Source organism: Plectropomus leopardus, chromosome 10, assembly GCF_026936395.1.
Source record: "Plectropomus leopardus strain MGB_pleo_1.0 chromosome 10, ASM2693639v1, whole genome shotgun sequence".
Taxonomy (NCBI): domain Eukaryota; kingdom Metazoa; phylum Chordata; class Actinopteri; order Perciformes; family Serranidae; genus Plectropomus; species Plectropomus leopardus.
Genome location: NC_142185.1, coordinates 28,988,447 through 29,014,498, shown reverse-complemented (window position 1 = coordinate 29,014,498; position 26,052 = coordinate 28,988,447). Strand labels below are relative to the sequence as shown.

Genomic DNA, 26,052 nt, shown 5'->3' with positions numbered 1-26,052 from the left:
AATGTCCAAAAATGACATGTCTCAAAAACAGCTGAAAACAGCTAAAAACTGCATTAAATAGCGTGCTAGGACACACCATGGCATTGAATAATGCAAAAACTGCCAAAAACACCATAATATAGCACGTTGAAAAAATGACAGAAAAAGCAAGGCTATAGTAAGGCGAAATTGTCAAAAAATGACATGTCTCAAAAACAGCTGAAAACAGCTGAAAACTGCATGAAATAGCGTGTCGAGACACACCATGGCATTGAATGATGCAGAACCTGACAAAAACACCATAATATTGCATGTTGAAAAAATGACTGCAAAAGCAAGGCTATAGTAAGGAAAAAATGTCAAAAAATGACATGTCTCAAAAACAGCTGAAAACAGCTAAAAACTGCATTAAATAGCGTGCTGAGACACGCCATGGCATTGAATAATGCAGAAACTGCCAAAAACACCATAATATGGCATGCAGAAAAAAAGACCTAAAAAGCAAGGCTATAGTAAGGCGAAAATGTCAAAAAATGACATGTCTCAAAAACAGCTAAAAAACGCTGAAAACTGCATAAAATAGCGTGCCGAGATACATCATTGCATAGAATGATGCAGAAACTGCCAAAAACACCATAATATGGCACGTTGAAAAAAAGGACCGAAAAAGCAAGGCTATAGTAAGGCGAAAATCTCAAAAAATGGCATGTCGAAAAAACAGTTGAAAACAGCTGAAAACTGCATGAAAGAGCGTGCTGAGACACGCCATGGCATTGAATAATGCAGAAACTGCCAAAAACACCATAATATGGCACGTTGAAAAAATGACCCTAAAAGCAAGGCTATAGTAAGGCGAAAATGTCAAAAAATGACATGTCTCAAAAACAGCTAAAAAACGCTGAAAACTGCATGAAATAGCGTGCCGAGATACATCATTGCATAGAATGATGCAGAAACTGCCAAATACACCATAATATGGCACGTTGAAAAAAAGGACCGAAAAAGCAAGGCTATAGTAAGGCGAAAATCTCAAAAAATGGCATGTCAAAAAAACAGTTGAAAACAGCTGAAAACTGCATGAAAGAGCGTGCTGAGACACGCCATGGCATTGAATAATGCAGAAACTGCCAAAAACACCATAATATGGCACGTTGAAAAAAAGGTCAGAAAAAGCAAGGCTATAGTAAGGCGAAAATGTCAAAAAATGACATGTCTAAAAAACAGTTGAAAACAGCTAAAAACTGCATTAAATAGCGTGCCGTGACACACCATGGCATTGAATGATGCAGAACCTGACAAAAACACCATATTGCATGTTGAAAAAATGACCCAAAAAGCAAGGCTATAGTAAGGCGAAAATTGAAAACAGCTGAAAACTGCATGAAATAGCGTGCTGAGACACGCCATGGCATTGAATAATGCAGAAACTGCCAAAAACACCATAATATGGCACGTTGAAAAAAAGGTCCGAAAAAGCAAGGCTATAGTAAGGCGAAAATGTCAAAAAATGACATGTCTCAAAAACTGTTGAAAACAGCTGAAAACTGCATGAAATGGCGTGCTGAGATATGCCATGGCATTGAATAATGCAAAAACTGCCAAAAACACCATAATATGGCACGTTGAAAAAATGACAGAAAAAGCAAGGCTATAGTAAGGCGAAATTGTCAAAAAATGACATGTCTCAAAAACAGCTGAAAACAGCTAAAAACTGCATTAAATAGCGTGCTGAGACACGCCATGGCATTGAATAATGCAGAAACTGCCAAAAACACCATAATATGGCATGTCGAAAAAAATGACCGAAAAAGCAAGGCTATAGTAAGGCGAAATTGTCAAAAAATGACATGTCTCAAAAACAGCTAAAAACAGCTGAAAACTGCATGAAATAGCGTGTCGAGACACACCATGGCATTGAATAATGCAAAAACTGCCAAAAACACCATAATGTAGCATGTTGAAAAAATGACCTAAAAAGCAAGGCTATAGTAAGGCGAAAATGTCAAAAAATGACATGTCTCAAATACAGCTAAAAAACGCTGAAAACTGCATGAAATAGCGTGCCGAGATACGTCATTACATAGAATGATGCAGAAACTGCCAAAAACACCATCATATGGCATGTCGAAAAAAAGGACCGAAAAAGCAAGGCTATAGTAAGGCGAAAATCTCAAAAAATGGCATGTCGAAAAAACAGCTGAAAACAGCTAAAAACTGCATGAAATAGCGTGCTGAGATACGCCATTGCATAGAATGATGCAGAAACTGCCAAAAACACCATAATATGGCATGTCGAAAAAAAGGTCCAAAAAAGCAAGGCTATAGTAAGGCCAAAATGTCAAAAAATTACATGTCTCAAAAACAGCTGAAAACAGCTAAAAACTGCATTAAATAGCGTGCTAGTTCACACCATGGCATTGAATAATGCAAAAACTGCCAAAAACACCATAATATGGCACGTTGAAAAAATGACCCTAAAAGCAAGGCTATAGTAAGGTGAAAATGTCAAAAAATGACATGTCTCAAAAACAGCTGAAAACAGCTGAAAACTGCATTAAATAGCGTGCCGAGATACGCCATGGCATAGAATGATGCAGAAACTGCCAAAAACACCATAATATGGCATGTCGAAAAAGGGATCGAAAAAGCAAGGCTATAGTAAGGCGAAAATGTCAAAAAATGGCATGTCTCAAAAACTGTTGAAAACAGCTGAAAACTGTATGAAATAGCGTGTCAAGACCCGCCATGGTATTGAATAATGCAAAAACTGCCAAAAACACCATAATATTGCATGTCGAAAAAATGACTGCAAAAGCAAGGCTATAGTAAGGCGAAAATGTCAAAAAATGACATGTCTCAAAAACAGCTAAAAAACGCTGAAAACTGCATGAAAGAGCGTGCCAAGACATGCCATGGTATTGACTGATGCAAAAACTGCCAAAAACACCATAATATAGCATGTCAAAAAAAAGATCCAAAAAGTAACACTATATCAATGCCAAAAAGGGGAAGTTTCTACTCGAACATGCCAATCCCAGCCAATTAGAAAAGAAAGAGAGTGGTGATGCGACAGACCTCCAGATAAAAGAGGAACAACAGATCACTGTGTGTTGTTTTTGCTTTATCTTTTCAAGACTCTGTTAGACGGTATATGTAGTGCCTGTAAAAGGAAGTGAGAGAATTGTTGTATATGCTTCACGCTTTGACATTTTCATTTTTGAATAAAGCCTGCCTCGAGCAGTTTTAACCTGTTTTACTACTGTTTGATGTTTTCCTTTCATCCATCTAAAATCCTGGTGAGTGACTTAAAGAGAAAGTAAGACAAAAAAAGACACGTATCTGGACAAAGCAAAGGTATATTTATACATACTATACTGTGACTTTTTTTGACTACATACTATAGTATGACATTTTTTGGTCTTTTTTGAGAAAAAACTTTACTTTGGCGTTTATTCATGATTTTTGACGACATACTATACTTTGATGTTTTTTCAAATTTTTTGACCACATACTACATTTTGACCTTCTTGAGTAACTTCTGGTCATTTTCAATGACGTACTATACTTCTACATTTTTGGGTGTTTTTGGGTCAGTCTTGACGACATACTATACTATGACATTTTTGTGTCATTTGGGGTAATTTTTGACAACGTACTATACTATGACATATTTTGGGCGATTTTGGGTCATTTTTGATGACATACTATACTACTAAGTTTTTGGGTCAAAATTGACGTACTATATCATAAAGTTTTTGCGTCATTTGGGTCCATTTTTTGACATACTATACTATGAAGTTTCTGTGTAATTTGGGGTCATTTTTGACAACATACTATACTATGACATTTTTGTGACATTTCGGTACAATTTTAACAACATATAATACTATGGAGATTTTGGGTCATTTCTGACAGCACAATATACTATAATGTTTTTGGGTCAGTTTTGATGGCATATCATAATATTGCATTTTTCTTAAATTTGGGGTCATTATTTGACGACATACTATACTATGACATTTTTGGGTCATTTTGACAACATATTATACTCAACCTTTTTTGGGTCATTTTTGATGACACACTATACTATAACGTTTTTGGGTCATTTTTGATGACACACTATACTATAACGATTTTGGCTCATTTGGGTTGATCTTTGACGACATACTATACTATGACCTTTTAGGGTAATTTTGGGTTATTTGTTGTCCAAAAATTCATACTATAGCATGTCGTAGGGGTGGGCGATATGGCAAAGAAATCATATCACGATTTTTTTTAAGGCAGATAAAGAATTAAGCTTTTATCGTGATTCTTTTTTATTTTGGATTTCAAGACTGCTGTGCAAGTTACTGAACGGCACAACCATGCTAATTTCCAAATTTAGAAAAAACAGCCCTGAAATTAAAAAGAATAACAAAACATTTAGGCCAAAGTACCTTTTTGAACTGATTGTAATCTGTGTGCAGTTTAGTTTTCCACTGTTTATCTCTACCCGCTGATCATTAGCACATCATCCCACTGCAGCTCCACTCAGACCTGTGGATGAACGTCCCCCTGCGACTGGCGGAGACTGTACTGCCCGCTCTCAGAGCCAAACTGTATTCTGCGGTCCAGCCAAAAAGATTGGATGCGTTGCATGTATGAACATAGAACTACTACAGATAGAATGTGAACTATAGTACTATACAACGATCTCAGCGTGATGGCGGATCATGGATAAATTCAAATTTTTCATGATCTAATATCATGATATCGCACATCCCTATCGTCCAACATACCATAAAAAAGTTATACTATGGCATGTCATCCAAAATGACATAAAAAAAGTCATATTATAGCATGTCATCCAAAAAAACATTTAAAAAGCCATACTATAGCATGGCATCCATCATACTATAAAAAAGTCATACTATAGTATGTAGTCCAAAATAGCTCCATAAAGCCATATTATAGCCTGTAGTCCAAAATAGCATAAAAATGTCATACTATTGCATGTCGTCCAAAACAACGCCAAGACGTCATGCTATAGCATGTCGTCCAAAAAAACATTAAAAAAAGCCATACTATAGCATATTATCCAAAATACCATAAAAAGTTATATGATAGAATGTCGTCCATAATTACATCAAAAAGTCATACTATAAAATGGCGCCCAGAATAGAGCGGAAAGGTCACACTATAGCATCTCATCCAAAATATTTAAAAGAATTCATGCTGTGGCATGTCGTCCAAAATAGCATAAAAAAGTCATACTATAGCATAACGTCCAAAGTCGCGCCAAAATGTCATACTATAGCATGTCATCCAAAATAATGCCAAGAAGTCATACTATAGCATGTCGACCAAAATAGCATAACAAAGTCATGCTATAGCATCTTGTCCAAAATAGCACCAAAAAATCATACTATAGCATGTCGTCCATCACACCATAAAAAAGTCATACTATAGCCTGTAGTCCAAAATAGCATAAAAATGTCATACATGCATGTCATCCAAAAAAACGCCAAGATGTCATACTATAGCATGTCGTCCAAAATAGCTAAAATCTAATCATTTACATCTATTGCCAACTACTAGATGTCTTGAGCCAAGTAAAGATACAAATGATGGAAAGGTTATCTGAGGATGTGTACCTCTTGGTGGCGCTCTCCTGGAAGGGGTAGATGACCTGTCCGTTCTGGCAGAGCTCACAGATGAAGCCTTTCTCTCGACACAAGCTGCAGCTGAAAACATGGGAGCTGGCAAACTTTATCACCTTGGACAGGAAAGGAGCCAGTTTTCCATCAATCACCTGATGGGATGAAAGGGGGGAAGAGGAGAGGAAAGGACAAGGTAAACAACAACAAAGACTTCAAATGTGCCAACATTAGCCCTCTGATAAAACTCTAAAACGAAGAATGTAGTTAAAATGTTTTAGTGGCAGCTGAGTTATTTGTGGTGGCCCACAATAAATGAATGTGTGGGAAACAGTGGCATTTGATATTGTCAATGCAAAGCTTTGACATTTGACGTAAGACTTTGGATGGTGGTTTTTGATCCTATTTTCTGGACTCAAAGGAAACTTGTCATTTTGCCAATATGATGGATTGGAACAGCTGACAACAGCACAAATCAAAAACATTGCTGGTAGTCGTTGCCAGCCCTCCATCAGGACAGCGTGCTGAAATTCATATGTAAAGAATTTATGAAGAATTGTCTAACACACCATCTATGACCAAACTATGTGACCAGCTGTGTGCAACTTTTAACTGACATGTTTTGATTTAATGCAATTTGGAATGATAATACTTTGTTGGAAATTTTTGATCATTTGCACATTCTTAAGTCAATGTTTTGCACATTCAGCCTGCTTTGTTTTTTGATATATGTTTCATGTATTCCTTTTTTTTTTTTTTAACTTTCCATTTACAGACACCAGCAGACGATAGACATTGCAGAACAAACGCCTTGGGATGGGGTTTTACCCAACATAAATGCACATGTGGGTAAAGATTCACCATACAACACTAATAGACATACATATATACTCATGTATACACCTTCCATCCATCCATCCATACACATACCCTTACATTCATACATACACAGAAACATGACTTACAGGCACACATACATAAATACATAATGAACATATTAGGACATATATCTTGTACATACACATAAATAAATATAGTTTCTGACCAAGATGATCATATTTTATGTATTTCCACTATTATTTTATAGATATGACTTTGACTTTTATTGCACTTGTCTTCTTTTGTCTTACACTGTTAATGTGGACCGTTATGCACAACAACGATAAGGAAAAATCCTTGTACATGTAAACCTGATTAGAAAATAATCCTGATTTCTGCAAACTGAGGCAAAGACAACTGTCTATGTGACCTGAAAAAACAAAAATTGAGCAAAATAATATAAACTTTTTCTGAAACTGTAGGCCTCTTTCAGAGGAGATAAGTTTTGTTACTAATTAAAATCAATTTTTGTATGATGGAAAAAAAAAGAAAAACTATTTCAAAATGACTACAAGAAAGGAGGAGTCCTTTTTTTGCTTGAAAGGAAAGACTAGAGATAGGAGGAGAGGAAACTGAAGGAAGGAAGAGGAAGACAGTAAATGAGGTAAACGCCTTTTAATGGCAACGCTTGGCAAGTTCCTTTAAGAACTAAGGCGGGGGGTTTGGCGGTGGGGGGCTGGAGTTGTATTGTCGTGAATAGACAGTGGATGACTCACTGAGGGAAAAAAAACAGTTCGTTAAAAGAAAGGCTGTGCAGAATCTTATAGAAATAAAAACTAAATATGGTCGCAAAGCTTGTTGTGTCATGTTAACAATGCAGAGTGTATGTGATGCAGAGAGGGAGACTGTAACAGAGAAAAACTGAAGTAAGAGAAAGAGTGGTAGAGATACAATATACAAGAGAGATCTTGAGAGAGAGAGAAAGAGAGCCCGTATTCATATACAAGTGGTTCCACCTGGCAGAGCTCTGGACCTCCCAATTATAACCTCCTTCATGCTGTTTGTTACACAACGAGGACGAGAGGAGAAGAGGAGGACGTGAGATGGAGAGAGGAGGAAGAAACCACACACAGAGGAGCACAGAGGTATACTGATCCTGTTTACAGTAAATCATACACCACAGCCAAAGTCTATTAGACTTCACACTGAGATTAACAACCTACACTGAAGGCTTTCACTATAACAACCCATACTGTGCCCTTAAGTACAATCTGTCATCAAATTATCAGCTTCAGACCAACATGACACTCATGTTTTAGACAAATAAATATCTCACTAAAAATAGAATCGATTCCAGTCAGCCTGTGACAGAAAACAAGAAATGCACTATGAAAGATAAAATGTACAAATATTGTCAAAGTCACCACCCAGATCTTCTGTTCAATTAAGTACGGTGTTTGGCAGCAGCTTTCCAATAGCTAATTTTCATTCTCATCCTTTTCCTTCATAGCTAGCTGCCTACACTGCCACATCCATATAACTGTCAGAAAAATAGCAACAAAAATAGAGAAAAGCATGAATAAGACTGACGTTTCTGTTAAGAGTTTACTTACAGAAATAACTCAACACTCTTTGTGAAAAACCCAAAACCACAACCACAGCTCCAGTGTGAAAATGACATTTGCTGGGACTCACTACACTCACTAACATCTGTAAGCCTCACTGTGATAAAAAGGTCAACAAGACATAGTTACAACACGTAAATCCTGCTAAAGGTTATTTTTTAAGCAAATGAGAAATACCTACTTATATACGTAAGTTTTAGAAATGCTGGAAGGCATTGTTCCTGAAACTCTGCTGAAGACGGGGTTAAATGTTTCCCCTGGTTTTTAGCTGTTAGACTGATCTGAGCTCACAATGTCCTGACATCAACTTAGGGCTGAAAGATAATTGATATTGCGGTGAAAATGAATGCAAATTCCAAACTGCAAAACCTGCAATTTTTTTTTACGCTGCAGAGAGTAAGAAACATGTGGCCCTGTACGAGCACACACTCTTATGCTCCTCATGACATATGTGAATTAAAGTAGATAAAGAAAACTTGTAAAGTGCCACACTTAAGCGTTGATGCTCGCAGTACTACTGTGTGAAAATGGCAACATGTTTACAAAGAGGCTATGTGTTATCTACATATTTTAGAGTGGCTGAGTCATAGTCAGTGTGCACTTAGTTTGTGTGATTGTTAAGATAATTTTACTGACAGGAGATCAGTATGATTCATGTTTATTTTTCAATAATAATTATACAGATAGTCAAGAAGATAGAGGAAAATAAGAAATAATTGTAACGGCTTTTACTGTAACAATCCATTGTGTGCATGACGTTCTCTAAAAGTAACTCAGAATGAGCTTAAATGAATAGTCAATTGACAGATAATCAATTTGAAACTATTTTGTCACTTTTCATGCAAAGATGTCAAATATTACTGTGTTTCTGCTGCTTTTTTATCTTATGTGGTGATAAACTAAATATCTGGACTGCTGGTTTGGGAAAAAAGGAACCTGAAGATGACAATTTGGGGAATGTATTATTTTTTCTATCATTTTATGGATCAATCAAGGACTCGATAGATTAAAGTTAATTGGCAAATGATAATTGATAATGCACATGTGCGGAGCCTTTCATGTGCAAACAGATTTAACATAACTCGTTACTTACAGGTGTAAGTTTGATTAAAAACCAACTTTTTTTGTGAATGGGTAGTTCTTGTGCTGTTTTTTCTGGACAAGGTCTTTTACTCAACTTTTACTCAAACATGGACCCTAGAAATGTTTTAAGTAGGAATGATTCCAAAAAGTTTGCTAGGCCTTACAGAGAATATGTTCTTTCAGAGAAAAATCCACGTTTAAGTTTTCCTAATTCGATATTTCCTTTGTATGTGAGAGCGAGCTCAGTCCAGTTCAGATGATAAATGTTTCCAGACAGACAGACAGACAGGTACTGAGAGTGAGAGACAGATATATGTGTCCCCACACTAAACCTAAGCAGCCCCGCTCAGTCCGGTCCAGCCCGGTCCACATGACGAATGGCTCTCCTGATGGAGGCTGACAGGCTCGGTAATTAAGGCCCTCTATAATTGGACTGGGCAGAATCAAACACTGGCAGCACAGCTCTGGTGGCTGACTGGTACTCTGGAGGGACGGTGGGAAAGAAGGAGGGCGGCACAGAAAGATGGATGGATGGAGGGTGATTGAAATAAATGGACAGGCGTAAAAATATAAAAGAAAACAACTTCTTGTGCATGTATGAAGCCTGGATGCAATCTCACATTATAAATTACTCAGAAAAGATTGACTTACAGGCAATATTATAACATTTATTTCTCTAAATTCACAATTAATTTCCATTTTCTTTATATTCTCATAGATCTGCTCTTACTGCTTGCTATAAATATCCACTCTTTAGTTTAATTTGGTACACCAGAGTAGCACTGGTGGCCAGCAGGGTCACACTGGGACAATCATTCACACAGTAATACCCAACTTCAACCCTTTTAATTTGAAACTCACTCACATCCAACAGGACAACAATTAAGCCAAATATTTATGGTTGTCCTGAGCGTCTGCGCCAACCAGCAGCCAGCCGCTGGCAGACCTCTCAGTGCTCCGATGGGAGCTCATGGTCTGAGAAACTTCTGCCCATGCCCATTGAAAATTGTACATATTTATAGTAAAGAAACATTCTTTATTTATACTATTTCATCTGTAGCCAATAAATGCCATAATTTCATTAAAATTGATAAATATGACAGTTGATTTTTTACAAAAGGAAGTTACAGGAATAGTTACAGGAAATCGAGCGGCACGTTTATTTTCCTCACAATCTCCCACATGGTATTTCACAATTCAAACTTGCAAAGCAGAAAACAGACAAAAATTGTTTTTGTGTGGTTTCTGCAAAATGATTTAAGACTGGTTCAGCACACCTTAACGGTTGCAAGATAAGCATCTCTGCACCCTTCCAATTTAACGGAACGGGAAAGAAAGTACGAATGAAAGATAGACTACAGTTTCTCTTAAAGGCACATTGTCTACTTTGGAGACGTGCTTTCATACATTCATTACATCCAAATAAAACATCAGAATATCCAAACTAAATACAGAGAACTACTGGAGGACTTTGTGAAGTTGTGTGAAAATTGTCTCTTAAATGTGTCTTAAATCCGTCATCAGTTTACATTCACCTAATATTCCCTGTTCTCCAGATGCAGCGGAAACACAAACAAGAATGTGCCGGAAATCAGTTTCTGTGGTTCAATATTTCCTGGAACTATATGGTTAAAACGAGCTGTCCCAAATTTCTAATTTGGCTGCAACGAAGACTTTCTATACCGTGACTGGCATTATCCACCTGAGCCGCTGACCAGAGCAATGACACTGAGAAAATTAGAATATTACAAAACAATATGTCATAGATTTCAGCTTTAAAACAATGTGCAAAACAGCAGCAGCATCTGTGCCAAGATTTAAACAACAATGTGGAAAATTGCTTTTAAGTTTATTCATAATATATTAAAAGCACCAATATGATTCTAGATCAGTCTACAGGACAAACCCTCCAGATGTGTTCACCCCTTTCAGCCCATTTCCCTCCAAAAACCCAACAAACACACACACACACACACACACACACACACACACACACACACACACACACACACACTTCACCTCCTCTCCCTCCATCCTCTTAAACTCCTCCCCCTCCAGTTCAACCTCTTTTTCTGCTCCACGCAGAGTCTTTGTGCTCCAAAACCTCCTAATCCCCTAAAACTGCTGTTTAACAGCCGTTCGCCTGCCCTCCGCTCTCTGTTTCTCTCTCTCTGTCTCTCTCACACACACACACACACACACACACACACACACACACACACACACACACACACACACACACACACACACACAGAAAGAAGACTACCACAGCTCCATTGAGGAACTCGAAAGCCAGCTGGGATTACATGGCTGGAAAGACCAGCTCTGTTTGGATAACACCCTCTCCTCTCTCTCTCTCTCACACACACACAGAGGACGTGATGCATGTTACTTGTCAGTGTCTGCATGCTGGAGTCTGTCTTATCAGGGGGTTCCCCAAATTTTTGAGTAACCTTCAAGATGAGAAGATGTCCATAGCAGTGCCTGTTCTAGATTGCTAAACAAATAAAAGCAGCTAAAGGTAATTAAATAACTTTGGAATTTCCACACTAAAAGCCATGAAATTCCCTCCAAAACAATACAACTATGAGCAAAGATTAAATAAAGGTTTCGTAATAACACAACACAATCTCGCTGTGTCCCCGCCTGTGTTTCAGTGCTCTACTGTGATAGTTTTAGTTCACTGGAAAGCCAAAACAGCAGCCGTGGAGTTCAATAACCTGCTTCCTACTTTGAGTTTCGGTACCCTACTCTACGTGCAGGTGAGGACCTTTATGAAAAGGCAGCAATCAGGTGTAGCGGGGACGCATCCAGGAGGAAACTACAAAAATTGTGGACAAAAAAAAGCATATTAAGCAAGGTGTAACACCAAGCAAAGAAAAGTTCAATGAATGTTGTGGTACAAACAGATTGTACAAATAACTGACATAGCTAGCGTGGCGTCACCGTTGGTTTGCGGACTATCGTTTTGAAGCCTGGAGTTCAGCATTTTAGCTGTCGCCATATTGGATTTTTTTTATTATTTTTTTTTTTGAGCCAAACGTGACTGTATTTGGAGAGGATGGAGCTGTGGAGGAGTGAGGGGTGGATTTGCCTGAAGGCCGAGGACACTATCTGCATACAGCCTATCACTCGGGCAGCCCCACCCGTAATTATGTGCAATTTTGAGCCTTGATACAATGTAAACGGGTGAGTTATAAAAAAAAATTCACCGCTGTACATTTGTCCTGTATGTTGAAATTAGCTATAGAGACCAAAACTTGTTTTTGTACCAGACTGTAAACATGTTTATTTCTGCTGTAAATGTAGGCATTTTAACATGAAGGTCTATGGGGTTTTACTCTGTTTTAGAGCCTTGTGTGGCCATTTGATGGACTGCAGTTTCTGGCTCTTCTGAATTGACTTCATTTTTTAGCCTCTGAGGTTGCTGCTTGCTTACAAACAGCAACCGATAATTCCTACATAGCATACCTCTAACCCTAAACATTTCAGTCTGCTATTCACTATATTGTATCTTATATATATCCTTTATTTTTTATTTATCCAAGGGAATTGGCTCATTGAGATTTAAAATCTGTTTTCCAGGAGCGACATGAAACATAGTTCCAACAATAAATACAAAGCAGACAAATACAACTATCAAACATTACTATCTTGATAATCCTGTTACTATGTGTTGCCCAGTTTCCTGTATGATGAGGATGATTCTTATATGACCTGATACTAAAAACTTGTACATTTGAGGGTGAACGCTCCAACTAAACTCAAAGCCATGAGAAGTAACTTCAAATCTTTCTGAGAACTTTTAACATTTACTTAAGAGGCCTCTGTGTGTCTGGACAAGTGTGAGTGGAGAGGCATGCCTGGCATAGAGGGAATGCCAGAGTATCACTGTGGGAAGCATGCCGCACACACACACACACACACACACACACACACACACACACACACACACACACACACACACAGACACACACACACACACACACACACACACACAATACCCTAGAAACAATCCTAAAAACCAGCAGAGGAAAAGGGCAGAGTGTCCTTAGACAAACACATATGTTTTCTCCGAATGAACCGGCTCCTAATGGGGGATATGGGTGGAGGCTATTTGTCGGAAGGTGAATAGACTTAGTGTGGTTCAGGGTTTAGCCAGGGGAGTTTAGCCTTTACTGACCTCTGAGCTGGAACAAAAAAAGCCACATTGATTAAGAGCATCATTTTATTCAGGAGGTGAATCAAAAGAAATAAGCTTGTTAATATGGAAAACCAATTAAGAGGCAGAGTGCTTGAGAATCTCCACGAGAGAGGAGGGGGGAGGTTAGAGGGGGGAGGGAGGGACAAGAGGGAGCGGTGCGGGCTCTACCTATTGTCAAAATTAGTAATGAATCGCCAGTTCGGGATTTATGAGTAAATCACAGACTTCAGCAGTGAAAGAGAGAGTGACGGAAACACACACATATTTAACACGCATGTGTGCAGAGCGTGTGTGAGGCCGAGGGGATGTTGGGAAGAATGGGGGGATGTCACGCTTTGTTTTTCTGCCTGTTGATTTTGAATGTAACCAATTAGTGGAGCAGAGAGACACAGAGTGTGGGAGTGGAGGAGGACGAGGAGGAGGAGGACGAGGAGGGGGTCCAGTCTCTTTCACCGTGAGAGTCTGTGGCCGCGCTCTGAGTCAGAGAGAGGGCGGGTTGAAAGGAAAAAAAAATGGGGCAGGATACAACATAATGACAAACAAAAGAACTTTTCAGTCATTTGTGGTCGCCTTTCCTCTGACCCCTAAAACTCTGTTCCACGCCTCGATACTGAACCGCTGAAGGGCTACGATGTGTTTCCTTTTTTCATAATCTATGCTATAAATTTTCATATTAAACTGAAAAACAGATTTGGGGTGTTTAAGTGGTATTAACAGCAGGCACACTGGTAGGGATATGACAGTTTGCTGTATGATAAGAAAATCTGCTGATTAAATAGCACAGAGTTACAGGTTTCCACGAATCCAGATATGAATTCTTTTCACTGACACCTTTGTGTTCTTGGAGCAGGACACTTGACATACATAGGGCTATTAGAGGGTTTTACCCTCTCTTATCACTGTCAGGACATGGACAGTTGCCAGAGAAACAAACGACAGGTTGTGCTTACTTAAAAGATAAGGCCAGCAATTTTTTGTGTTTTTTTCTGTTGTCAACAAATTCAATGAAAAATCCAACTCAAACAATGTGTTAGTGTGTATCTCAGCATTTTAAAGATTGAAACCTTTAAAGTGTAAGTGTGTGTGTGTGTGTGTGTGTGTGTTTGTACCTGCTGCAGGTCAGCCATGGAGTACAGGTGAATGTGCTGCAGCAGGTATTCTCTGGGGAAGATCCTGGAAAAACACACAAAAGAAAGAGTTTTAATGCACAATCAGTGATCAGTTAGGCTGCTACTGTGGCAGTTATGCCAGTTAATAGATACTTCAGTGCTAAAATGTACATAATAAGTAAAACAAAACCCTTATCGTCCCACCAAAGCAGAAATTTGTATTTGGAAACAAAAGAAAACAAAAAATTGTAAGATTGTAAGACAATTATAAGATTAGTTATGCTTATTTGATAAAGTGTCATGAATGATAATTAAGTGCAATTTCACATATACAGCTGGGATGTTTTCATTGTAAAGAATAAAACTGACTAAATGTATTTACAAAATTGAAGTAACTTTACCTTAGATTTTGATAAGAAATACAACACTCTTTTTTTAGTGAGCATCCCTAAAGTGAAACTCAAACAGTCCAAAAAATCCAGGCTTCTCAACTATATGGGTGGCATTATATCTTTGACAATGAATTATGCCAATGCTTAATAAAGATCTATGTATTTTAAGGTTGGTGCATATGCAGTCTGTCTTTGCAGAGGCTCAATCTTGCAAACATGTAAGCACTGAAAAATGATCACAAACTGTACTTATTAATCTGAGCATTACACAGATTTAATGTTTAACCGAAAGCTTTTCAGTCCATTCTGCTACACAAAGTAAAATTAATGTAGTGAGACGCACGTCTTCCTCTAACATTATGTGACAAAACAGAGACAAGAGAGTGTGTATGTGTACATGTCTGTTCATACGTATTTGTGTATATGTGTGTGTGTGTGTGTGTGTGTGTGTGTGTGTGTGTGTGTTGTGAGGCCTCCTCTCAGACCACTAGGAAGAATGGCACCATGTTAAATCCTGTCTAAGCTGCAATGAGTGTCACCAAAACTCTAGTGTGTGTGTGTGTGAGTGTGCTATATTCACATGTGTGTGTGATCCAGACACCTCATGGTGATAGGCACCACAGATAAACTTCTCTGTTTGGTATGTTTCCAATGGTTACCAGATCAGCATTCATAAGACTACACACACATACACACATACACACACACACTCACTCTCTCACACACACACACACACACTCACTCATACTCACTCTCACACTCACACACACTCTCTGGTCCAACAATCAAACATAATAATCAAACACACACTGGCTCCTGGCTTATTGTGCCATCGGCGCCCAGACGAACACACCCTTAAAGTGTGTGATGATCTTGATAAAAGTACTTGAGAGCAAACACGTTTTAGGATTAGATTACAGGCCGCAGATACGCAGATTCATGCATATACACAAACAAACACTCATGCCAACAAATGACATTATTTGTATAAGACCTGATAGTATTTAATTCCATATTTCATTTCACTCCTCAGTGTATTTCCAGTCCAACAGACACACCTTCGATTAAAAACTGTCATCGCTCAGCGATTATGATCGTGTACTGAAGGAGGGTCTGACCAGAGTTAATGTGTGTGAATCAGCGCATAAAGGAAGTCCTGCATGTGTGTGTGTGTGTGTGTGTGTGTGTGTAGGTGGTGGGTAAACTAAACCCATTATAATCTAATGCAAACCAAAACCAAATTTTATCTTTGTCAAACTCATAATGTTCAACTTGTGTTGACTCAGTGTCACAAAAGTGTTGATACAACTTTTTGGATGCTGTCAGATTGCGGTGTGGTTGTTTAAATGACCCATCAAGGCTCATTTACATACATGAGGCCGATCAGGATGAAGTTTTTGAACTAAAACGTAGTACGAAGTAAAAAAAAAGATGAACTTCTACAAATTAGAATCAAAATGATCACAGATTAGTGTTACGTGATCTACAAATGAAAAATACGATTTAACCAAGTGTGTTTCAATTTACACACAAACACCAATCAATTTAAAAACATGTAAAAAGGTAAAAGGTATGACCCAGAGGGACAAGTACTGCACTACGATCATGGAGCACGAGTTCACACAAATTCACTCAAATTTACTCAGGCTGTGACGTGCATTTGGAAAATTGTTTTACACTTGTTCAAATTGATTGGTATTTGTGTGTTGCAAAACAAATATGATGGATACACGCTAGTGTAGACTTAATATGACATTAGATTCAGGCTAGTTTCTAATGACTGACAACGAAAAATCAAGTCTGAGTTTATGCAATGTCAGACTGACGACTGAAACAGTGTGGAACAAGTCTGATATCAGGCAACTTCTGTCATTAAGATATGGACATCAGGACAGCCTCATCGTCCATAAATACAGTTGCCTGTGAGGTTTATTTACTGAAATCGATTCACACGTTCAAGACAGTCTTTATCATTCTGTGAATTTCCCCGCTGTGGGTATAAAAAAGGGTTATTTTATCTTATCTTATTCATATAAAGCATGTCCAAGATCCCTCTGCAGTGAAGATGCAACCCTCCGTGGAGTTTGAGGAAAGGCCAAAAACTGTAAACTCACAGCCTTTAGTGCCTCATGTGGTTGTGTTTCCACGGCTCTCTGCATGTATGCAACAGACATGTCTTTTCAGATTCTCCCCTCAATTAGACGGATGACTAGGGGAAGGTTTTAGCGCCACGGCCCTCATCAATCCTGCAGTGTTTGGAAGTGGCTGGGCACTAGCCGGCACTAGCTAATGGGACAGAAGTAAACACAGAACGCCATGATGCTGCTCGTCTCTGTGTTGCAACAGGCTACAACTAATATGGGCTTCTTTCTAAGGCTTATTAATTTCCAGCAGTTTTGGTTTAAAGATATTTGGCAAGTTGGATAAAAAAATGGAATAATGGGATGTTACAATTCCTCATAAAGACCAAAATAATGTTAGTTTTAGCATTCTGGTTTTACAGTTAAAGCATCTCATATCAATATCAATTACGTTTTGGCCTGATAGCAAAGTGGTCATCACAGGCTCGGGCATTTTATTCAGTGCAAAAAATAATAAAAAAAATGATTCAGCCAAATTACATTAACAGATTTCTGTCTTTGGTATTTCTGCTGCTACCTAAATACAATGATGTGAGTGTCCAAAGATTAATCAGTTTCTCTTCAGAAACAACATCTTTGTTATTCTGGACAACATACAGAAGCCTTTTCTTTTGAGCGACTTTTTCCCAAAGAATAAGTACCCTAAAAAAAACAGAAATATTTGCATGGTTATTGTTGTTACTGGTAAGTAAGAAAATATGCTTTTTGTATATTATTATGAAAGAATATTAATCAGATTCCAGTATGTCTGCAGAGGTGGATGCTTCTCCTTTTAGAAATGGTCGAATCAGAGTGTATTAGTGACCTGCAGCGAGTCAAGGAGCATCCATCAGCTCACAGACAAGGCTTTCAGTGTGGGACCCCAGTCAGATAAACAGTCATCCCCCCGACCATCACACACATGAAGATATACACACACAGGCACACATCCTTTATGTATATGCAGCATATATACACTCAGGAATGCATGCAGATAAAAGTTATGGCAATATACATGCAGGCACTCAGACACACACATGTAAACACGGATCATACAGGGAGCTGTTAACAGTCTGTGTGATCAATCAGTCAACAGAGAACCATCTTATCTGCTAGTGTGGCTCTCAAACTGAGGCTGCTGGTGCTCAACATGATAATCTGACGCGAATTGAAAATAACTTTATAAAAGGCTGATGGATATCTCTTTTTTTAACCGTTGATTAGAGCCCCCATTCAGATGGTTTTGTTTTGTGTGTTATTGTCTGGTTTTGAGTGAACCCTGCCTTTAAATCTGCAAGTGTACAGGGCTGAACTCTCTCTGACTAACCATAGAATATTTAACACATTCACATTTTCAGCCTCTGCCCTAATAGTTAAAAAGCCATTTCAGTGATTGTTATTTTTTACTTTTGTTCATTTTTATGCAATAAAAATGCAATTTAAGGGCTGTATAAATGCAGGATGATTTGTTATATTTAATCTAACCTCCAGTCCTGAAATATTAAAATTTGAACACTTATGACCCACTATAAAGGTAAAAATACAGGGGTCATGATCGCAGCAGGACATGTCTGCCGCTGCATGCCTGCAGCATAGCTTGTCCATTGATATCCACTGAAGCTGCCACATTGACCATGGAGTCCACACTTGCCCGCTGCCTGTTCTTTTTTATTTTATTTTGCTGTTTTTAGGACGTTTCTGGAAGACGACTTTTGGGTGGTGGTAGCCCCCAGCCAATAACAAACACACAGAATGTGAGGAGGAGACCAGGTGCCATATCATAGGTACGTATCCAGGAGCGAGCGGCCGAGCAGACGGGGTCAACTTTAAATATTTTAAGATGTTTAAAAAATCCTAATCACTCTGCCTTTATCCTCATAACTACTGCAATTTCACAATTGCAGTAGTAATGTTTCTGTAATTGTTTCCGCCCTCTAAATCAGCGGATCCCAAGTGGGATTGAAAAACAATAAAAATGCATACCTGAGATACTAAGTAATAGATGTTTCTTTTTATGAATTACTGGATTATTGTGACTCTTTTTTTTTTTTTTTTAGAAATGTGCTGCGGAAACACCCCACCTCAACACAACAGACTTAACCATCAATTTACCTTCGCCTGAGGTCCTCGGCGACGGTTGCTCGGCAGCTGAACAGGTAAGCGCGCAGCGACTGGAGCTGCTGGCGGAGGCGCAGCACGGTGCTGAGGGGCTCACAGTGCTCGTACAGACAGGGGTTGAGCTGCTGGACGTCCAGCAGGGGCTCCTCGTACACAAACTCCAGGAACTCCTTGGCCTGCTTAGACACCTGGAGGAGCACATTAAAGTTTAAATCAGGATCAATGCACCAAGGACATCTGATACATAATGGTTAATACTCGACAAGTTGATATGGGGCTAAAAATCCTTTTGAAAGCCTCAGAGGCAACAAACAAAATAAAATGTATAAATGAGTGAGCTTCAGTGGATCTAGTAGATTGTTTTGCTTTACGTTTGGACAAAGCCAGGCTGGCTGTTTAAGATAAGCTAATGTCAACTGTGTGAGCGCTATCAAACCTCGACGTCTTACTCAGCAAACATTGATCTGCTACGTTGGTTGGGATATTAATTTAGGTAAATCTGAGAAATTAAATATGATCCAGGAAGTTCAGTTTTATTAATAGAGTCACAGGTGTGAAGCTTTATTGGGTGCTTAAACACTGCTCAGTGGCCTTTTTTTTTTTTTTAGAGCAACCCTGCTGTTGTTCCAGTCTCTCATTAATGTGAAACTACATACTTTCAAAACTGGTACATTAAGAAAAACTGTGGGCATAAAGCTGTGTCTGTGTGTGTGTTCTCCCACCTTGTGCTTGCTGGTGTCCCAGTTGTGCAGCAGGCGTGCTGGGATGAGGAAGGAGTTGTCCTGATGGCAGCTCTGACAGTAGTACCAGCCGCTGTAGTAGCAGACCTTCGCCTTTCCTCTGGAGAGGCCGACTGGACGCTGACAACCTGAGGAGACAGTCATCTGGTTAGTGTGTGTGTGGTTTGATACCTTATCAAAAAACACATATCTAACAATATAGGGTGTGTGAAAGTGGCTGTGATCACAAGGAAATCACATAAACGTTTAAGAAAGTATCAAATACAACATACAAAAAAAAATACAACAATATATATCTCTTTTTAATATTACTTTTTTTGTGCTTTTTATTGCCTTTATTACTTAGTGAAGGAGGGACACACAGAGGGGATGACAAAGGGCCTCGGGACATAAGTGTGTATTGTCTCTGACTTACTGGACACCAAATGATTACTCCAATAAAGAGCTGCTCTATGTGTCTGTCACGTTACTTAAGGTGTTACACAAGTCAGCCGTTAACAGTCTGCTGGAGGCGAGATCAGGAGAACACAAAGGTTGTAGAGCAAATAACTCAGCGTTAATATGTGTCAGTTTATTGCCGCTCACTAAATACCACACTAATCCAGCCGAGTAAACCTGGAGATAATAAACAATACAGTCCAGCTTTAAAAACGAACTCTGACCCCAATAAGGTGATATGCTGTATCATACAGACTGAACCAAAAAAAAAAACCCGATAACTAATTTTATTGCATTGATTAGAGAGTTGTATAGAGACATCCTTAAATGGAGGTGTTTATTTGGACAACAGGTATAGTTTCCAGACTATTTTCAAGTTATTTCAGGTCGCATCTCCAACCAAAAGAGGCTGTCTTAAAGTCTATCGTCATTTTTAGACAAACATTGCATCCCGCCCGTCTTTATGAGTGCTGGCCTTTCACCTCACCTTCCAGTTTTGCTTTTAATAACGTCTATAAACACTTTTCTTACTTAGTCACCAATTTTATTGACCAAGGACTGAAAGAATATTTAAGTCTGCTGTATTTTCGTGTCTATTTTTATTTTTCACGTCTCTGTGAACAAACCTCGAAGTGATGCTCCTAAGAACTGCATAAATATGTTTGACTACCAAAAATGAGCAATCTCATCAAGATGTATTATTTTGTGAAAATACAAAAAGAAGCAAAATGACAACTTTTGTTTTTTGGGGGGGAAGTCCACCTTATTTTAATGTATTAACTTCCACCAGAAACCAGATGTACGTCCTTCAGTATGTCCAGTAGTGCATCTTTAACTACTAATATCCATGTTTTCTAAAAAATCTACCTGCCAAACCCTGAAGTAATCCCCCAGATAACAACGTCTTGGTTCTTCTGGTAGTCACAACACAGCGGACTTCAATAACAAAGAGTTATTCAGACCCAAAAAACCATCAGATCTTCAGCTCTATTCAGCCTGATATCTGCCTCTCTCTCTGCTTTGTCTTCTCAACTCTTTAAAGTTCATCCTTCACCCAAACACCCGGACCTGGTCTAAGATCACACACAAACAGCTGAGCGCCACAGCACTGCGACAGGTGTCTCTTATCCAACACAATCTGGGGGGACATGGGGCCAGCAAGCGAAGAAAGGGAGGCAGAAGATTGTTATCTGGGTTTTGGAAAACAGAGGCATGGAAAGCTACAGGCGGAGGAAGCGAGACGTGTGTCAGCCTGTTTGTTAGTAGTGCTTTGACACAAAAAACAACGCAGGCTGACAAAGAGGACACAGAATGAGGAAAAGGCTATCGAGAGATGAGAGGAACTACGGAAACTGCATGAAAGAGAGGAAGAGTGAGATCAAACGAGGACTGATGACGGCAGACAAGAAAGAGAAGTTAGGTCAACTGCTTTTCTATCATAGACGAGAATCAGGCGTCTGAAAAAGATGGACAATAGTCTAATCAGCACTGGGAGCTCGAATCCTGCTTTATCCGCTTTAAAAGAAAAAAGACTTATGTTTGAGCATCACTCAGCCAAACAAGGACTGAATGATGGACCAAACTAGAGCTGCAGCTACCTGCTTTAGGTGCCTGCACATCACTATTCAGTCATTTGGTGAAAAATAAAAAACAAGTGACTTACTTAAATTGTTTGATATGAGCAAGCAGTAGTCCAAAATCACAATAATTTTGGTTTATTACCAAAAGTAGGCAACTTAGTTTGGCTGGTGAAAGACTCTAGCATGCCTGTTCTGTGGGCCACACAGAGCGGAGACAGTGTCTTTTTTTGGCTTCATGCGCCACTGAGCAACTTTCATAGGAATAAACAGGGCCCAACCTTCAACGCTGCATCCAGTTCTCTTTATATATCCATGGTGCTGACTCATGTCAGTCACACGACCCTCATTTTAGACCTCATACTGGTTCCTCAAGGTTCTCATGAAGCTACGCTGCTGTTTGGGCTCTTCTTAATTTTCCTTCGCAAAGGACCGCATCGTCTCAAGGGCAGATTGAATTCTTTCTAACTAATATTTTTCTTAAGAGTGTGGGTAAACTGTGCAACCTGTATTTATATCAGTCAGACACCCGATCACAGTGTGAGTCAGACCACCTCAGATGTGGTGTGGTTTTTAGGATCGCATTCTGATGGTAACACTTTCTGACATTTTCAGTGTCAGAAAAACACTTTTTTTTGAAGAGCTGTGTCCAGAACATGTCAGTAATCTATAAATCATCTATTTTCATCACTTTAAACAATGGATATTTGTTTTTCTTTGGCTTAAATTATTGCTTTTGGATACGTTGGAAAACAAACTCTTATCTCATCAAGGGACCCATGATCGAATACATGTGTGTAACTCTGTAGGCTAATTACAGCAGTGAGCTCATGCTGTTGTTGGGGTGGATGCTCTTTCAAGAAGAAAACCACAGTCCACTGGTTGGCAGCCAGCAGGCAGAGGGGATGGTCAACCGTCAGAGAAACACTGTGTCACTTCGAGGAAAGCGCTGACCACCAGGCCGGCTTTCTGGCCAATTGTGGCCTCGATTTTGGTCTGCTGCTGCCGGTCCCAGAGGAACAAAGACACATACATTTGTAGCCTGAAAACATTTGCAAACTAAATAACAACCTTTAACCTTAACCTCAAATTCTATATCATGAGGACAAGAGGAGAACACACCCACACGTACCCACACGTGGAGATACTGTAAATGTGGTTGTACCACAGCTGAGGCAGTCTATAATGAGCTCTGTACAGTAAAAAAAGGACAGTAAAGCCTCTACAGATAAAGCATGTGGGGCTACGGAAGAAGACAAAGGATAAAAAAACACAGAGGAAATAAATCTGATGCTGACCAAAACCTTAACATGCAGTTAAGCAACCTCAAAACAGAGAGCCCTCAGCACGGAGAACATTTAAGGAGACTGAATCAACAGATTGTGACGTTGTTTGAATAAAAATAAGTACAGTACATATTTTTTGTGTTCCTAAAGATAACTATGTGAGTTAGTAAATAGCCAACAGAGTATAGTGTAAGAAGATATATACAACTAGGGATGTCAGTTTTGGTTAATTTTGCTTTTGATGGCCCGACACCATTCACCTGTGTGTGAGTAACTGATTATTTAAGAAAAAACAAACAGAAAACCCATAAAATACAAGAGGCTTTTCTGTAACCTTTTAACACCTAGATCAACTTCAGTTTTCTTGTGCAGCATTCAAACTCCTTTCTCTAGCATTAAAACCTCTGAAAATTGATTTAACTTCTTTCAAAAACATTAAAAAACATAATGAGCAACTTGGTAAGAAATGTCCTGCAATGTCCTCCAACAGTTAAAAAGCGGCTAAATGAGACTACAGAACGTCATCACAGTGAACACGGTTTCACAGCCTCGTTGTAGTGGTGACATTAAGTCATAAGAAAGTAGTATAGTTCATTTATGGCCTAGTGTTTAATGTTTTTAATTCTGGCAAATGTATTTAGGCTTCAAAAAACCTAAACGTGGTGTTCATGTCAAGATTATTTCGCTTAACAAAACTTTTGAGAATCATAATTGCTTTTGTAATCCAAAATCCAAATGGAAAATCTCGTAGGCTTTCTCATGAGGGAACCTGGTCGAACGTTAACTTCTATGTCGGCAAACAGAAAAACGTCTTCCCTGGAGCACTACAGACCGTCATGCTTAAGCGTTCGTATTCGCGGAGCTTAACCAATTAGCAGTTTCAGTTTAAAAGTTAAGTTAAGTTAAAAAGAAAGTTGTAATAGAGGTGTTAATAAAGTTGTATGTTTATCGTTATAGTTAGTGTGGCACAAAAGTGTTTCTGCCAACTTCGTGTATTGAAATGGAAAGGACAAAAAAACTAGTGACACCTTTTAATATAATGTAGTCCACTATGACACTCCTCAAAAATAAACACTGAACAGCTGCTTCCACCATTTTCAGAGCATAACACCTCTACTTTTTTCCCTTTTCAACAGATACACTATTGATCACCTCAAGAACGCTGATCTCTTAAATGTTAGTGTACCTATCAACACTCTCTGCTGCTAACTGCTTCCTCTATTATCAGCACACAGTAACAACTGCTTTCTCTGCTCGGCTCTGATCTTTTATGGGTCTTTCTGGGACGAAGCGAAAGAGGGACAGAGGGAAAAGATGAATAGGAATTCAAACGTAGCTCAAAGGTCTACCGATTGTACCGCGGCTCTCTGTAGTGGGAGAGGGTCACTTTGACCTGCCCGGGGTGAGCGTACGGTGGAGAGAGGGAGAGAGAGAAAGAGAGAGAGACACAGAGATACAGATGGAGAGAGAGAGATGACATCAGGGCAAAAAAAAACAAGGGGGCCCACGCTTTCATCTGCCCGCCGCTGGTTTTAAACCACCAAACCTCTGGGAGGACACTGGTGTGTGTGTGTGGTGTGTGGTGTGTGTGTGTGTGTGTGTGTGTGTGTGTGTGTGTGTGTGTGTTATGTACATGTGTGTGAATTAAAACTGAAAAGACTAGAGAAGCCTGAGCTTTGATGTGTCTCATTCACACCGACCAAACACTCAAATGAAAATGTGCACAAATGGAGAGTGCTATGAGTAAGACAGTGCATGTGCGTGTGTGCGTGCATGTGTGTGCACGAGTGTGAATTAGAGAGAGAGAGAGAGAATTTATCTTTTGATGTGAGCCCACCTCCTACTTCCTAGATTCTCTCATATCTACTGATTTCCACTTCACCCGAACCCCCCAGTCCAACAGATTCACATGGTCTATCGGGGGCCTGAGAATGTGCTCGAGTGCAACGACAGGGGTCACCAGACCTGAGGACACACTCTGCACAATGTTTGTGTGTGTGTGTGTGTGTATATGTGTGTGTGTGTGTGTGTGTGCATGCGTGCGTGTGTGAGACGAGGAGTGACGGGGGAGACACGGCCTTCAAAAGAGCACTGACCATTTCCTTCAAAAGAAATAAAAAAAAGCAGCATTCCCATATTTAATTAGTTGAATACGTTTTACATTTTGATGTTAAATAACCAATCACTGGATATGTATGGATGGACGTAGCATGCATATGCAGAGGGCAGACTTGAAACAAGTTCAAAGAAAAATTGGGGGAAATTAAAGTAGCATAGTGGACATCAAAAGATCTTGTTTAGATTAGCAGCTTCATATATGAATAATCTAATATGCATTAAGGTTACAAAAGGTAAAGGTAACAAAGGAACATGGATATTTTTGATTATATAAAGGGGTTTTTACAGGCCTTATGAGAGGCCATCTTTAACCTTCAGAACCAAGAGGCTCAGTTCTCCAGGTATTGAAACATAGCACACTACAACAGCCAGAGCAGAGTAAACTCCAGAGTTTATTTGTTTATTTTTTAGGATCCCCATTAGCGGTGCCCTAGAGCACAGCTAGTCTTCCTAGCGTCCACAGGTCTAGATTGATTTACTATTGACAAATATTGTGCTATGTTAAAGCGTATCTAAGGTATTTTTCAAGCTGGATCCTATTTGCCCATTTATTTGTGTGTCCAAGTGCCTAATGGAGAAAAGGTTTTTTGAAATTGGTCCAGTATTACGGAGATCAGCTACAACCACTCTGGGTTATTATACACCGTAAATGTACGGCCACTAAAAGTGCTCGTTTTTGCAACTGACAGGCTCACGTTATTATTCTAACTTTCTGACAACATTATGGAAAGGATGCTTACAGAGACAGACCTTTTTGTGAAAGAGTAAAATCATTTTGTTTAACCAGAAAAAGCCCCAAAATCAC

The 26,052-nt window shown here is 39.1% G+C and overlaps 1 protein-coding gene across 3 annotated transcripts in view; it reads right to left on the bottom strand.

Annotated features, from left to right (window-relative positions):
- Positions 1-26,052, bottom strand: part of plekhm3 (pleckstrin homology domain containing M3) — an 80,027-nt gene that overhangs the window by 35,983 nt on the left and 17,992 nt on the right. For all 3 annotated transcript variants that reach the window (XM_042494209.2, XM_042494210.2, XM_042494211.2), the window contains exons 4-7: positions 19,811-19,956; positions 19,083-19,276; positions 14,459-14,522; positions 5,616-5,773 (exon numbers count right to left, since the gene is read on the bottom strand). In XM_042494209.2, the coding sequence (XP_042350143.1) occupies positions 5,616-5,773; positions 14,459-14,522; positions 19,083-19,276; positions 19,811-19,956 (562 nt within the window). The remainder of the gene's footprint in view (positions 1-5,615; positions 5,774-14,458; positions 14,523-19,082; positions 19,277-19,810; positions 19,957-26,052) is intronic.